This window comes from Thamnophis sirtalis, unplaced genomic scaffold, assembly GCF_051295495.1.
Source record: "Thamnophis sirtalis isolate CommonGarterSnake01/CBP01778 unplaced genomic scaffold, rThaSir2_p1.2 scaffold_14, whole genome shotgun sequence".
In the NCBI taxonomy this organism is placed as follows: Eukaryota; Metazoa; Chordata; class Lepidosauria; order Squamata; family Natricidae; genus Thamnophis; species Thamnophis sirtalis.
The window spans coordinates 37,953,557-37,968,843 of NW_028261394.1; the positions used below are offsets into that span (position 1 = coordinate 37,953,557).

At 41.7% G+C, this 15,287-nt stretch overlaps 2 protein-coding genes across 3 annotated transcripts in view; one reads left to right on the forward strand and one right to left on the reverse strand.

The window, feature by feature from the left end:
* The window catches only part of SLC7A9 (solute carrier family 7 member 9), a 30,530-nt gene extending 19,406 nt beyond the window's left edge, over window positions 1–11,124 (forward strand). For both annotated transcript variants that reach the window (XM_087729056.1, XM_087729057.1), the window contains 6 exons: window positions 151–274; window positions 535–638; window positions 4,654–4,750; window positions 5,245–5,394; window positions 8,966–9,140; window positions 10,695–11,124. In XM_087729056.1, the coding sequence (XP_087585182.1) occupies window positions 151–274; window positions 535–638; window positions 4,654–4,750; window positions 5,245–5,394; window positions 8,966–9,140; window positions 10,695–10,759 (715 nt within the window). In that variant the 3' untranslated portion in view covers window positions 10,760–11,124. The remainder of the gene's footprint in view (window positions 1–150; window positions 275–534; window positions 639–4,653; window positions 4,751–5,244; window positions 5,395–8,965; window positions 9,141–10,694) is intronic.
* An 814-nt stretch (window positions 11,125–11,938) lies between these two features.
* TDRD12 (tudor domain containing 12) overlaps window positions 11,939–15,287 on the reverse strand; it is a 29,556-nt gene continuing 26,207 nt past the window's right edge. Inside the window, exons 28-31 of the mRNA XM_087728587.1 lie at window positions 14,763–14,876; window positions 14,526–14,679; window positions 14,024–14,090; window positions 11,939–13,275 (exon numbers count right to left, since the gene is read on the reverse strand). Coding sequence (XP_087584713.1) covers window positions 13,160–13,275; window positions 14,024–14,090; window positions 14,526–14,679; window positions 14,763–14,876 — 451 coding nt within the window. The 3' untranslated portion in view covers window positions 11,939–13,159. The remainder of the gene's footprint in view (window positions 13,276–14,023; window positions 14,091–14,525; window positions 14,680–14,762; window positions 14,877–15,287) is intronic.

A 15,287-nucleotide genomic window follows, 5' to 3' on the forward strand; every position in this document is an offset into this window, starting at 1 on the left:
CCTTATCAAGTTCACTAGGCGGTAGAGGGCATTATCTATAAACCAAGTTCCTTTTCTTTATAAATAGTGTTTGTTCAGCTGCAGGAGGTGTTTGACTAACAAGCTTTCATGTACACATGAATTAATGCCACGTATTTTCCCATTATTTAGAAATCTACCACTCGCTATAATAATTGGAATCCCTCTGGTCACGGTGTGTTATATTCTGATCAATGTTTCTTATTTCACCGCCATGACAGCCACAGAACTTTTGCAGTCTCAAGCGGTTGCAGTGGTAAGTATCATACGGAATTGCACGGACCAAAAGTTCTTTATAAAAAAGAAAAACAAACTGTAGAATAGAATAGAGGTACGGTAGGTTAGGTTAGAATAGAGTTGGAAAAAAGAAAACAAAACCTGTTGAGAGGCTGAAAAAGGATTTCACAGACTGACTTTTTCCCAAAAACCTTGCAATTTACAGCATCCTTTTTCTACAGCCAGCCTGGTGAGCTTCACATTTTAAAGCGATGTGCTTTTTCCCTTTCGTCCCTGCAGACATTCGGGGATCGAGTCCTTTATCCCGCTTCTTGGATTGTTCCACTGTTCGTGGCGCTTTCAGCCCTGGGGGCAGCCAATGGGACTTGCTTCACGTCTGGCAGGTAAAACTCAGGACAGCCTAGTCAGATGTTTTAATAATCGAATCACTGTATTTTTCATGACCAATGAAAGCAATAAGTAAGCCTTGCTTCTTAGCTTGAAACTCACGCTGTTGCTTTGAAGACATTGTTCTGATCGAGGCTTCCCAAGAGCGTGAAGCAAACGCCTTGTCCTGACAAAAAAATCCTTTTGTTAATTGACTGTGAATTCTGCTCATTCATATCCAGCAAAGTCTTTCCAGGGAGGATTTACAGTCACAGATCTTATCTGGCTTGGAGGCAGAGGAGTCTCGGAGAGTCACCAGCCAATTAATCGAACTAATTAACTCCTGCAAACTCCACTCCCCTTGTGCTCCTCTTATATTTCCTCTGGGAGTGTCCATTCATTGTCCACCTCTGGCCTTACTCCGAAGTCAACCCCTGTTCTTTAGCTGTTCCCTTCTCCTGGCAGCTCTGCTCATGCGCACCCTGGGAACAGGCTCCAGCTGTTCCTCTGCCTCACCGTTGTCCGACTCTGAAGGCAGCTGATAACTGTCAGATGGCCTTGGCCCCATCTCTGCCTCCGACACAGAGCTCTCATCAGAGCCTTCCCCAGACTCCAGGACTGGCCCATGTTCCTCCCCAACCTCCTCACTGTCTGAATCTTCTGCTGGCCTCTGCTGGGCCACAACAGCTACTTAGTTCGAAATGCATACCGTTGTTTTGAAGACACTAAATATGCTGTCAAAACAGACTGCAGAAGCTAATCCGTTCTGTCATCAGGTGAGGCCTTGGAAAATATAAAAAGCTGTAATTTACAAGGTAAAATCTAAAAATGATGAATTTGAAATATTCCTGGCTTTTTCCAGTCTGGATCTATTTCATTCATCGGTGCTTGTTTTTTTTTTTAAAAAAATCTGCAATCCAAACACAACACAAGAACTATTTTCTATCAGGCAAACTCATCCATGATGGCAAATGGTGTCTTGGGTTATATCTCTATCTCTATCTATCTATCTATCTATCTATCTATCTATCTATCTATCTATCTATCTATCTATCAGTCTATCTGTCTGTCTGTCTATCTATCTATCTAATCTATATCTATCATCTATCTATCAATCTATCAATCTATCTATCTCTATCTCTATCTATCTATTTATCTATCTATCTATCTATCTATCTATCTATCTATCTATCTATCTATCTATCTATCTATCTATCTATCTATCTATCTAATCTATCTCTATATCTATCTATCTATCTATCTATCTATCTATCTATCTATCTATCTATCTATCTATCTATCTATACCTATCTATCTATCTATCTATCTATCTATCTATCTATCTATCTATACCTATCTATCTATCTCTATATCTATCTATCTATCTATCTATCTATCTATCTATCTATCTATCTATCTATCTATCTATCTATCTATCTTATCTACGTACCTACGTACCTACGTACCTACGTACCTACCTATCTACCTACCTACCTACCTACCTACCTACCTACCTACCTACCTACCTACCTACATACATACATATACATACATACATACATACATACATACATACATATGCAGTCTGACCCCAAAATTCTCTCCTCACTTGCTACCCAATATATATATATATATATATATATATATATATATATATATATATATATATATATATATATATATATATATATATATATATATATATATATATATATATATATATATATATATATATATATATATATATATATATATTGGGTAGCAAGTGAGGAGAGAATTTTGGGGTCAGACTGCAAAGCTGGAGACAAATTTCACGGTTAATTAGCAGTCTTGTTCTGGAGCAGTTCTGGGCTTCTTAGGTGTCCTCTTTAATTCATACGATCATTTTTAAGACACAGAAATTGCTGTTGCAGCATTTTCTTAAAGAATTGTGTAAAGTTAATGGCCCGAAGGAGGACTTGTGTTCTATTTTACTCTTATGTATTGTTTTATGTTTATTGTTTACACCCCCCCTCCCTATTTTATGTAAGCCGCCCTGAGTCCCCGCGGGGAAAAGGGCGGCCTATAAATATTAATAAAATACGAAATACAAATACAAATTAGTTCATACCTCTCCAATGCTCCTGGTAAAAGGGATTTGGTACATTAGGATAACTGGGGGGGAAATAGTCTCTTACGTTTTGTTCAGTTGCTAGGGGTAAATTTTGGGGAAAGGATATCAGCCAGTTACAATGGATGGCTGTGAAAGTTGGATCGTAAAGAAGGTTGAGTGCCAAAGAATGGAGGCCTTTGAACTCTGGTGCTGGAGAAGACTCCTGTGAGTCCCTTGGACTGCAAGGCGATCAAACCGGTCAGTCCTAGAGGAGATCAACCCTGACTGCTCTTTCGAAGGCCAGATCCTGAAGAGGAAACTCAAATACTTTGGCCACCTAAGAAGGAAGGACTCATTGAAGAAGAGCCGAAAGCTGGGAACGATGGAGGGCAAAAGAAGAAGGGGACGACAGAGATTGACTGGATGGAGTCACTGAAGCAGTCAACATGAGCTCAAATGGACTCCAGAGGATGGTAGAGGAGAGGAAGGCCTGGAGGATCGTTGTCCATGGGGTCACAATGGGTCAGACACAACTTTGCAACTAATAACAACAATACCAGCCAAAGAAGCTTAAATCTGACTTTTTCACTTTTTTTTTATAGCGTAGGCCAGACGGAGAACCAGTTTAGTGTCATGGTTAAAGTACCAGACTAGAAACCAAAAGATCATGAGTTATAGTCCCATCCTAGGCACAAAGCCAGTTGAGTGACCTTGGGGGCCGGACACTTTCTTTCAGCCCTAAAAAGGAAGAAATGACAATTTTTAAAAAAACAAAATCTTGCCAAGAAAACTGCAGAGATGCGTCCAGGTGATTACCAAAAGTCAACACCGACTCGAAGGAACCAAATAAAATAAAAAGAAATGATCTTAATGCATTGGAGATGCGAGATTCATTCCAGGCCTTGACGTTGTCCGTTGCTTTGATCAAACCAAATGCCATTTTTTCTCCTTCCTGCCTCCAAATCTTAATGCTTAATGACCGTCTCCTGCCATTTACCTCCCAACGACAAATAAGATCACACAGGTTGGGCCTCCTCTGGGTACCGTCGACCGGTCAATGCCGGCTGGCGACTCCCCGTGGGAGGGCCTTCTCTGTAGCTGCACCGGCCTTGTGGAACGAACTGCCTGCAGAGATCCGGACTCTCACCACTCTCCCGGCCTTCCGTAAAGCAACCAAGACCTGGCTGTTCCGGCAGGCCTGGGGCTATTGATGAATTTCCAGCCCCACTTGATGGAATGGATGTTGCATTGATTTTAATTCTGTATTTTTAAAAATATTTTAAATGTTTTTATATTGTTGTAAGCCGCCCAGAGTCCTTAGGGAGTGGGGGCATACAAATCCTATTAAATTTGAAATTTGTATACCATGTAATATCCAAGGATTCTGAGAATCATCTTGTCTTCTTGCTGCATTGATTTTTTTTTTTTTTGTTCTTTCTGAGCATCAGTAGATATACAGAAGGGAACATTTTGTTCAGCTTGGGCAGTTTTTCTTACCTTTCTGTGTCAAGCAACATTGCCCCAAAGCCTTCTCCTTCTTTTTTATTTATTTAATAAAACTGTTGATATTATAACAGATTTATCTTTGATGCCACTGAATCGCCTTGGGTCCAAAATACATGCAGTCTTCAATTTACAACGGTTTTGTTTGGTTCAAAGTTACAACGGAAAATATTTATGACGCTCGCGATCCCCTTTTGTGTCCTTCTCACGAGCCGAGTCATTGGGAAAGCCAGATTTACCTAACAACCATGTTTTCAAACTTCCCTTAACAATCGCGGCAAGAAAAAGTTTGTAAAATGGGGCAAACTCCCTTCACAAATGTTTCCACTTAGCCACATGTGGTCGCAACTCAAGGACTACCTGTACGTGAGCTTGGTTGTTTTCTTGCAGACATTTCATTACTAAAACAGATAATGCGTCACATTTTGCTTTTCTAGACTTGCTTATGTCGCAGGACGTGAAGGGCACATGTTAAAGGTTTTATCCTACATCAGCGTTAAACGTTTAACACCTGCGCCCGCTATTATATTTTATGTAAGTATAATATCTCAAATAGCCAAATAAAATTTCTAGCAAGAGCAATAGCAATAGTTAGACTTATATACCGTTTCATAGGGCTTTCAGCCCTCTCTAAGCGGTTTACAGAGTCAGCGTATTGTCCCCAACAACAATCCGGGTCCTCATTTCACCCACCTCGGAAGGATGGAAGGCTGAGTCAACCCTGAGCCTGGTGGGATTTGAACAGCCGAACTGCTGAACTGCAGTCAGCTGAAGTAGCCTGCAGTGCTGCATTTAACCACTGCGCCACCTCGGCTCTTTTTTGTTTTGTTTTTTCAAACAAAAAAAAAATCTATCAAATTTGGCTCTGTAATTTAATTTTAATAGGATAAGTATTGATATGGGATCTCCTGCTTGGTGGGGGTGTTTGGACTAGATGACCTCTAAGGTCCCTTCCAACTCTGTTAATCTGTACAAAACTCGGCAACTCCTTCCTGTAACCCATTTTTCTCTTTTCTTCCGTCTTTCAGGCTACAGTAGGATTTTTTTATGTCCTCCCAGGAGACATCAATACCCTCATTAACTACTTCAGCTTTGCAGTCTGGCTCTTCTATGGCTTAACTGTCTTGGGACTGATTATTATGCGGTATACAAGAAAAGATCTGAAAAGGCCTATCAAAGTAAGTATCAACCCAGAAGAGGGTCCTCCTACAATGGAGGAAGTGTTTCATTGGCCAACCCTTTCTTGCCTCCTGCCTCCTTGCCTCTTGCAAACAAGAGATGGGAAACCTGACTCCTAAATGTTACTGGGTCACGATTCCCTTACCGCCTCTTAGCCAACAGGAAGGGATGCTGGTGTCAGGGTTAGTATAGCATCCAAAAATAAGGCAAAGTATTACTCCAAGTTCCAATTTATTAAGAGAGCCATGTTGGCACATCTGGGAAAACCCAAATCTGAAAGCTTCCTGGTTTTCCCCACCCAGTTGAAAGTTCAAGATCTTGTCCTCACACCCACAAGTCCATCACATGGTCCAATCTTCCACTGCCACGCTGGTAGTTCTACCCATCCAGTTCCAGTGAGGTGCAGAGATGCAAAAGACAAAGGATGGCCTTGGCTTTCTAGAAAGATTTTTTTGGGGGGGCTACACAGTAAGTAACTCCGTACATCCCCCCCCTCCCATTTTCCCACAATATAAAAAGGCATAGTGGAATAATAGAAAGTGTGGCAGGCCAAAGACCCAAGAGAAATATAGCTGCAGGCCTGACAGCTGGAAGCTGTCATTCAGCAACATCTGGAGGATAGCAATAGCACTTAGACTTATATACCACTTCACAGTGCTTTTACAGCCCTCTCTAAGCGGTTTACAAAGTCAGCCTCTTGCCCCCACCAATCTGGGTCTTCATTTTACCCACCTCAGAAGGATGGAAGGCTGAATCAATCTTGAACCCATCAGGATCAAACTCTTGGCAGTGGGCAGAGTTCATCTGTAATACTGAATTCTGATCATTGCACCACTAAGGGAGAGAGGGAAGGAATACCAGTAGCATTTAGACATATATTGCTTCACAGTACCTTACAGCCCTCTCTAAGTGGTTTACAGAGTCAGCCTATGCCCCCCAACAGTCTAGCTCCTCATTTTACCCACCTTGGAAGGATGAAATGCTGAGTCAATCTTGAGCCTGGTGAGATTTGAACTGTCAAATTGCAGGCAGCCGGCAGGCAGCAGAAGTAGCCTGCAGTACTGCACTTTAACCGCTGTGCCACTGTGGCTCAGGATCATAAGCTTTGCAATCCAGCTTATCAATAGAGCATTGAGAAAATCATGCGGGCATCTTCCAGCTTTCTGGAATGGACTGCAGCTTCGTAAGCATTCACTGCTTGTGCTTTTGATATTTTGTGGTTCCAATATTTGAGGGGCTGTCACAAAGAAGTGTGTGTGTGTGTGTGTGTGTGTGTGTGTGTGCCAACTTATTTTTTCCAAAGCCCTCGAAGGCAAGACAAGAAACTATGGATGGAAATTAATCAAGGAGAGAAGCAGGTGTCGGCAGCCTTACACACTCAAAAGAGCCACAAAGGTCCTAACCGGAAGCCCCCCATTCAATTCTGGAACCAACCGGAAGTCCGGTTCCCCCACCATAGTCTCCTCCCAGCGTGGCGTCCTTTTTCCTCTGCTGATTGGAAGTCCAGTTCCCCCACCAGAGTCTCCTCCTAGTGTGGCGTCCTTTTTCCTCTACCTGTCCTAACTGAAAGCCCTATCAATTGTGGAGCTGACTGGCGACAGGGAGCCACAGCAGAGGGATGAAAGAGCCACATGCGGCTGCAGAGCCGGGGGTTGCCAACTCCTGAACTAGAAGAACTCCAAGGTCCCTTCCAACTGTTATTATTCTGATCTCAACTGATCTCACCAAACGCATCCCTTTGGCTAGTCATGTGTAGTTCAACAAATATGCCTCTGACCAGGGTTTACGATGAAGAAAAATTATTCTTCCTGATAACTTTGCTGAAAATGGAAAGGGAGGTTTGAAACATGTGATAAATATGATCATCAATAAAGAAGTACAAATTTTCTAGACGTGTATGCCCTGCAAATGAATACCTGGGCCATGCTTACTCGTGGTCTCTTTTAAGCATTGTTGGACCCCCAACATTCTTGTTGGAAATCTGTGCTGATCGGCACTGGGCAGTGGTGAAATTCAAAATTTTTTACTACCAGTTCTGTGAGCGTGGCTTGGTGTGCGTGGTAGGGGAAGGATACTGCAAAATCTCAATTCCCACCCCACTCTAGGGCCAGCCAGAGGTGGTATTTGGCAATTCTCCAACTATAGCAATAGCAATAGCAGTTAGACTTATATACCGCTTCATAGGGCTTTCAGCCCTCTCTAAGCGGTTTACAGAGTCAGCATATCGCCCCCACAATCTGGGTCCCCATTTTACCCACCTCGGAAGGATGGAAGGCTGAGTCAACCCTGAGCCGGTGAGATTTGAACTGCTGAACTGCAGATAACAGCCAGCTGAAGTGGCTTGCAGTACTGCACTCTACCCACTGTGCCACCTACTCAAAATTTCCGCTACCGATTCTCCAGAACTTGTCAGAACCTGCTGAATTTCACCAGTGGCACTGAGTATCTTCTCAATATTCTAAGAAACATGTATGGGGTTGAAGTTGACTCCTATGCTCCCTTCTTCATACAAGAAGTCTACGAACGCAGAGAGAAGTTCTTGGGTTCTCTCCATTTTGAAAGTTTCAGTTTCAGTTTATTAAACTTGTATGCTGCCCTATTCCCGGAGGGACTCAGGGCGGCTAACAAACCAAATAGGGAAGGGGGCAATACAAAGAAAACAAACAAAAACTCATCAACAGCCGCAACAATTCGAGTGGGGCTGGGAACTCATCAGCCCCAGGCCTGCCGGAACAGCCAGATCTTAACGGCTTTGCAGAAAGCCTGAAGGGTGGTGAGGGTCCGAATCTCCACGGGGATATCGTTCCAGAGGGCCGGAGCAGCCACAGAGAAGGGCCTCCCCCGGGGGATCGACAGTCGACATTGGCTAGCTGTTGGAATCCGGAGGAGGCCTAATCTGTGGGATCTAATTGGTCGTAGGGAGGTAATTGGCAGGAGGCGGTCTCTCAAGTACCCAGGTCCGATACCATGTAGGGCTTTAAAAGTAACAACTAGCACCTTGAAGCGCGTCCGGAGTCCAATAGGCAGCCAGTGCAGCTCGCGGAGGATAGGTGTAACGTGGGTGTACCGAGGTGCACCCACAATCGCTCGCGCGGCTGCATTCTGGACAAGCTGAAGTCTCCGAATGCTCTTCAAGGGCTGCCCCATGTAGACCGCATTACAGTAGTCCAGTCTTGAGGTCACAAGGGCATGAGTGACTGTTCTCAGTGCCTCCCGGTTCAGGTAGGGACACAATTGGTGCACCAGGCGAACCTGGGCAAATGTCCCCCTGGTCACAGCTGACAAATGGTATTCTAAAGTCAGCTGTGGATCCAGGAGGACTCCCAAATTGCGAACCCTGTCTGAGGGGTTGTGAAAGTGGAGTCGAACAGGCCCTCCACGGCCGAGTAAAAGAAAACGTTGCCAAGCTAAACACAGATAGGATCGGGTATTAAGTTCACACGGAACAAATTGCTCCAAGTGGACGGAATAGAGAGACCATCTTTGGTATTTTCAGTTAGAAATGAGAGGGTTATTTAGCTCTGCCAGTTACATCTAATTACATAGCAGCCTTTTTTTTTTCTCCTACAGGTACCACTGGTCATTCCTATTATTGTGGTGTTAGTGGCTATCGTTCTGGTTTTGGCACCTATTATCAGTGAGCCTGAGTTTGCATATTTATACTGCGTCCTATTTATTTTAAGCGGACTTATTTTCTACGTTCTTTTCATCCACTATAAGTTTGCCTGGGCTCAAAAAATCTCAGGTAAGTACATGGTTTTTTTACCTGGATGGTTTCCACCTAAAAAGGGGGACAGATTTCCTTTAAGAAAAACAAAAAGTAAAGTCTAGCCCATTTTCCTGTTCCCAAGGAGGCAATAAAACGAATGCAATCCTTAAAATATTCATTAAAAGAGGTGATAGGGATGAATGGTACTGAGCAAAGCGAGAGCATCAATAAAGCAATGAAAGTTAAATTGGCTTTGGAACTACCCAAGAATGGAGGTTTAAAAATAAACCTCACTAAAGTTTACTGCAAATGGAATCCAATGGAGAACCATTAGAAAGTCTGCTAGGTCCTGAAATCCAAATAAAGGTGGATTTTGCATCCAATTGCCAGCTTATTTTCTTTCCCTAAAACTTCATTTATGCACTGATGATGTTACCTAGTTTGGATAACCAAACGTTTGTTACAACACCCACCCCCCCCCCAAGCTGAGAACACCAGACTCCTTATTTCAACTTTGGGCTACAAATATTCTCCTTTATGGATGCAAGCACAGAAGCCTTAAAAAAAAAAGCATCAACATTTTTACAATCTTTTTCCTAGCACAGGAAAAATTATTTGGGATTCCGACTTCTTCCTTTAGAATATTTGTGAAGGCTTTCCTTATTTTTTTTAAACTGGTGGCGCTTGTGGGTATCTGCTTAAAAACGTTTGCCTCGTCAATGGAATTTGCAAAGTTGGATATGTGATGGGAAAAAGTCCGATTTGTTGTTGTTGTTTTTAAATAATGATAACCTCCTAAAGTGTTCCTTCACGTGTATCAAAGATCAATAGCAATAGCAGTTAGACTTATATACCGCTTCATAGGACTTTCAGCCCTCTCTAAGCGGTTTACAGAGTCAGCATATTGCCCCCACAGTCTGGGTCCTCATTTCACCCACCTCGGAAGGATGGAAGGCTGAGTCAACCTTGAGCCGGTGAGATTTGAACCGCTGAACTGCAGATGGCAGTCAGCTAAAGTGGCCTGCAGTACTGCACTCTAACCACTGCGCCACCTCGGCTCATCAAGAATTATGTTCCTGAAATACCAGGCAACAATGCATCGTTAGGCCTCTGCTGGTTAGTTGCTATGCTAAGAAGTGATGACTTGTAATCTCATTCTTTTAAAATGGTTTAAGTCGGGACTTAACTTTGTTAAAAGGCTTTATGCTGAATTAAAAAGGATACCATGGAACTGAATTTCAGTGGAACAAATTGCTTCTCTACTAATGGGGTAATTTTTATGGGGTGGTGGTCACTGAATCTGGAACCAGCAGACAGTGAAGTTGGGAAGAAAATTACATTGAGTTTTAGTTTAAGATGACTTCAGATCAGATCAGCATTTACACCCGCTGCTAACATCATACAGACAGCAATATACTGTTAATGTAGAATGCTGGGAACGCAAGGATTTGTGAAAAGATATCTAAATAGATCTTCTTAGCTTGATCACAACCAGGCTCATGCAGTCAACGCTTACTGGAAAGTTCTCCAGAAAAGGAAAAATATTAAAGTAATAGAATATCTGTAACTCTGATAACCTCTGTATTTCAGAGCCCATCACCATGCATCTTCAGATGCTGCTGGAAGTCGTCCCACCAGAAGAAGTTACTGAATGAAAAAAAAAAGATCCTATTTTTCCTTCTGAAACAGGACAGAAACTGGATCCTCAAACTAGCTCAGTTTTGCCAAGCAAAATTTAGTGCTGGTGGTTTACGGAATATGCACGACAGTAAAAATCTTACAATATGTATGAAACAGCAAAGATCTTAACAAAGATTTTTTTGTTTCATATTTACCCTGACTTACCGAGAAAGGGAGTCAATTTTTTGCATCAGTTACAATTTTAAGATTTATAGCCAAGCGTGGAAAAAAATCAAGAAAAGAAACAGGGAGTTTCCACTAGTAAATTCGAAATGAAAAGCATTTTAACAACTAAGGATGACCTTTTGGGCAATCTCTTAGGACAAGGCGTCTGAGCGACCCATTACAACAGAAGAGGCCAACTCCTGCATCTGATAGGCATCTAGATGGCAAGGAGATGCAAGAAGGATGAAGATGGAACTGTTTACCTCTAAAACCCAAAGGAAGTTAACAAGTCTATCCTTGGCCTCAAGAGAGCTTGAGACAGTGCTATGCTTTCTCTGTACTTAAAGCATTTTGCAAAATCAGTGGATGGGATAATAGGGGATTTATTGGCCTGGCATGAGATCTAATCCTCACGGCCTAGATAGGAATTGTCTACGTTTTTCCTCCTCTGACACCCAAGTCTGTGTTTTCATTTCTGTGGAGCTTTAACTATGAGGTTGATGATGCAGACTGTTAATCTTCTGCACTGTTCAACGTTGGATGTTTTAAGAAACAAGGAGGACAACTGCATCGCGTCCCAAAATCTAATTACCAAAGTACAATTGGAAGACAACAAAGGCGTTTGTAGCATTTTAAAAAGACTGGTGAGATTTATTACTGCAATTTTGAAAACCTGTTAGGATGTCACCCCCCCAAACATGCAGGAACAGTATATCATTTTCTTTTTAGGAAATACCAAGTGTGGGAAAACCCAGGGCCATATGATAGTTGGGAGACCACAGACGTTTTACCGTTACTGAATATTAGTTTTTGAAAATTATTCAGGGGCTTTTATAAAAATCTGAGGTGCTCTCTTTCAGAACTGGTCCTTTGCTGTTTCAATATTAGCCTCTGGGACTATTTTGACTGTAGCAGTTTCAAGTCACAAATAATACAAGATTTTACAAAACAGTGGTTATTCATTTTAAATTTTAATGAACACTTTTTTTTCCCTCAGAAAGACAACTAACGGTCAACAGGACCAATATTAATTTAGAGAAGGATCAAGTCTCTGACTTATCTGAATGCAGAATTATAAACTCAGGTTGTTTGTAGATTTGTGCTTCCTTTGTTGTTTTGATAAACTTTGCACAGCTATGAAACTAGAACAATTGGATTGTACAGTAATATGTTTTCAGAGAACTGGCTTGTATATTCTAACATAATTTCTCAACCTTGATAACTTTGCTGGCTGAGGAATTTTGGGAGTTGAAGTCCACACATCTTAAATTTGCCCAGGTTGAGAAACACACTTCTAATGAATGTGGGGTATGCAAAGAATTCCTGAGAATAAAAATCTTTGACCTTAGCCCACAAACATATACTACAGCCCTCTATGTCAATAACATTTTGCAAAAGTTACCATTCTGTATAAGTTGCATTTATAATTACAGGTTTTCTGTATTCAGATTTTTCCATGTTAACATTTCAAGAAATGTGATATGATTTTATTTTCTTCCTCTTGAGGAAGAAATATGTGATGCTTTGGTTGACACAGCTGATATATTGCAATACCACAATATATACACCTGAAAGCAAAACCAGGTATTTGAATGTTTTCTGAAACTTAAACACAAAACTTAATATTGTGAAAAAAGAACCAAAAGTTATTCTTTTATAATGTTACATTACTGCTTTACCTCTCACAAAGAATTACCTCATCATATCAATTAGACTGAATTAACATTATCCATTTTAAGCTCCCTAAGAACCAAGTTACAACAAAGGATCAGCCTATTCCGTTAGCAGCATGAAGCATTACAAAAACTCACCGATTATATTATATTGTATTTTTTTTTTTAAAGCAAGATAAAAAAATATGCTTTCTTTGAGAAGTGTTTTGGTATAAGCGCAACCGAAAAGCAATTTTCAATATTGTAATTGACCTGGTCTAATTGTTAAATTTGATATAACTTATCAACTTGTATATCAAATTAAATTTCACTCAAATTTGTTAAGATTCATTTGCAACGAGCATGCTTAGAATTATAACTCTCAATAAGCAGCAAATGTGGCACCCCACAGAAGTCCTGTTGTCAACATTTTTAATAAAATGCTGGGGCTGTATCACTATGAAAAAGGCATCTGATGCGCTTGCAAGGGGGTTTTGTACTATCTATTTTAGATGCTTTAACCTTGTAGGGGATCAAAGACTAAAACCCAAGATATAATTAACAAGAGGATGAATCACTCTCTGAATCACTATCTTTTGAAGATTCGTCCTCCTCCTCTTCTTCTTCGTCACATACCCCTATAGGAATCTGATACACTTTCTTAGGACTTGATCCTGATAGAGAAAATCACATTGTTATTATACAAATGGATGAATACAGACTTTTAAAGAATGCATTTATAAGCCAGCTTCCAACTTTACCATGAAATACACAGTGTATTCTGCAAACAGATCCCTGCATTAGTACTATGCAGGCGCGAACTGGCCCGTGTCTCGATTGAGTTCTATGGGCAAGAGACACAGGCTCATGGAAGAGACCCATCCAATCTAATTACAGGCCGTCCTCAACTTACAACCTTTTGCTTTGTGATCGTTCAAACTTACAATGGCACTGAAAAACAGTGACTGATGGCGGGTTTTCATATTTACGACCTTTGCACCTTTCCCCGTGGTCATGTGATCAAAATTTGGGTGCTATGGCAACCTACAAGTACAATTGCAGAGTCAAGAATCATATAATCACCACTGGTAACCTGTCCAGCTGGTTTCATGACGGAATCCAGATTCACCTAACAATCGCATGATTCACTTAACGACCACATGATTCACTTAACGACCACATGATTCACTTAACAACTGTGGCAAAAATATTGCAAAATGGGGCACAATTCGCTTAACAAGTCTTGCTTAGCAACATAAATTTTGGGCTCAATTATACGAGGACTATCTGTATCTCTATCTCCAGTGTAGTAAATGAATGTGGATACATGTCTTCTCCCCTGAACAGTTCGCAGAAAGTACAGAAGTGATTCCAACCCCTTTAGATGTGAAGATACAGGAGATAAAACAGTGAACTGCTTACCTACACGGAACGGGCTTCTTTCCTCATTATCATCCAAGTAATCAAAGTCAAAAGACACATGATGGTTCTGTTGGCAAATATTTTAAACGCCTCATTATATCGTGCAAATGCTTTAAAAGGTAAAGGTTCCCCTCGCACATATGTGCTGCTCGTTCCCGACTCTAGGGGGCAATGCTCATCTCCTTTTCAAAGCCGAAGAGCCAACGCTGTCTGAAGACACCTCCGTGGTCATGTGGCCGGCATGACTAACCGCCAAAGGCGCACGGAACACTGTTACCTTCCCACCAAAGGTGGTCCCTATTTTTCTACTTGCATTTTTTACGCACTTTCGAATGGCTAGGTTGGCAGAAGCTGGATCAAATAAGGGGAGCTCACTCCATTACGCGGCACTAGGGATTCAAACTGCCCAACTGCCGACCTTTCTGATCGACAATCTCAGTGTCTTAGCCACTGAATCAAATGCTTTATTTTTTCTTTTTCTTTTTTACTATTTACAACTCACTTTCTCTTTTAGTAAGTTGCCCCAAGGTTCCTTCTTCACTTTTACAAGGAGCAGGGTAGGTTCGTTGCCCTTAAGCACGCAGGTTGATTTCTCTCTTAGGATGCTCGTCTGCAGCTCCATATCGGCCAAATAAGACTTGCCATTTGCCGAAGCGCTGCACAAATGTTAAAATATAAGTTGGTCAGAGAACGATAAATCCATGCGTTGAAAAGATTGTGTCCATACAGATCAATCTACCTGAAAGTGATCCGCTGTTCAAAAATCCTGCAGTCGTAATTACTGATGTTTTGCAATTTTATCTTCACGACAACAGCGTCCTGCTTGTCAAACCATTTAATTGTTGGATGGAAGCTGAAATGTTAAAACAGCGGGTTAGAGTTTTAAAATATGAATGCTGCTGGTATATGAAGTTATATGCGGTACTCATGAAGTAATTTAAGTTTATGAGCAGTGCTTGTTACTCTTGCCTCCTCCAAATTCCATCTGCCGGCCAATGTCGGCTGGCGACCCCCTGGGGGAGGGCCTTCTCTGTGGCTGCTCCGGCCCTCTGGAACGATCTCCCTGTTGAGATCCAGACCCTTACCATCCTTCCGGCCTTCCGCAAAGCAACTAAGACCTGGCTGTTCTGGCAGGCCTGGGGTTGTTGAATTTTCCAGCCCCATCCGAGGTTACGACTGTTGCTGTATTTTAAATTGTTTGTCTTTTATTTTTATTTTGTACCCCTCCCCTTCTGATTGTTAGCCGCCCTGAGTCTTCCGGGAA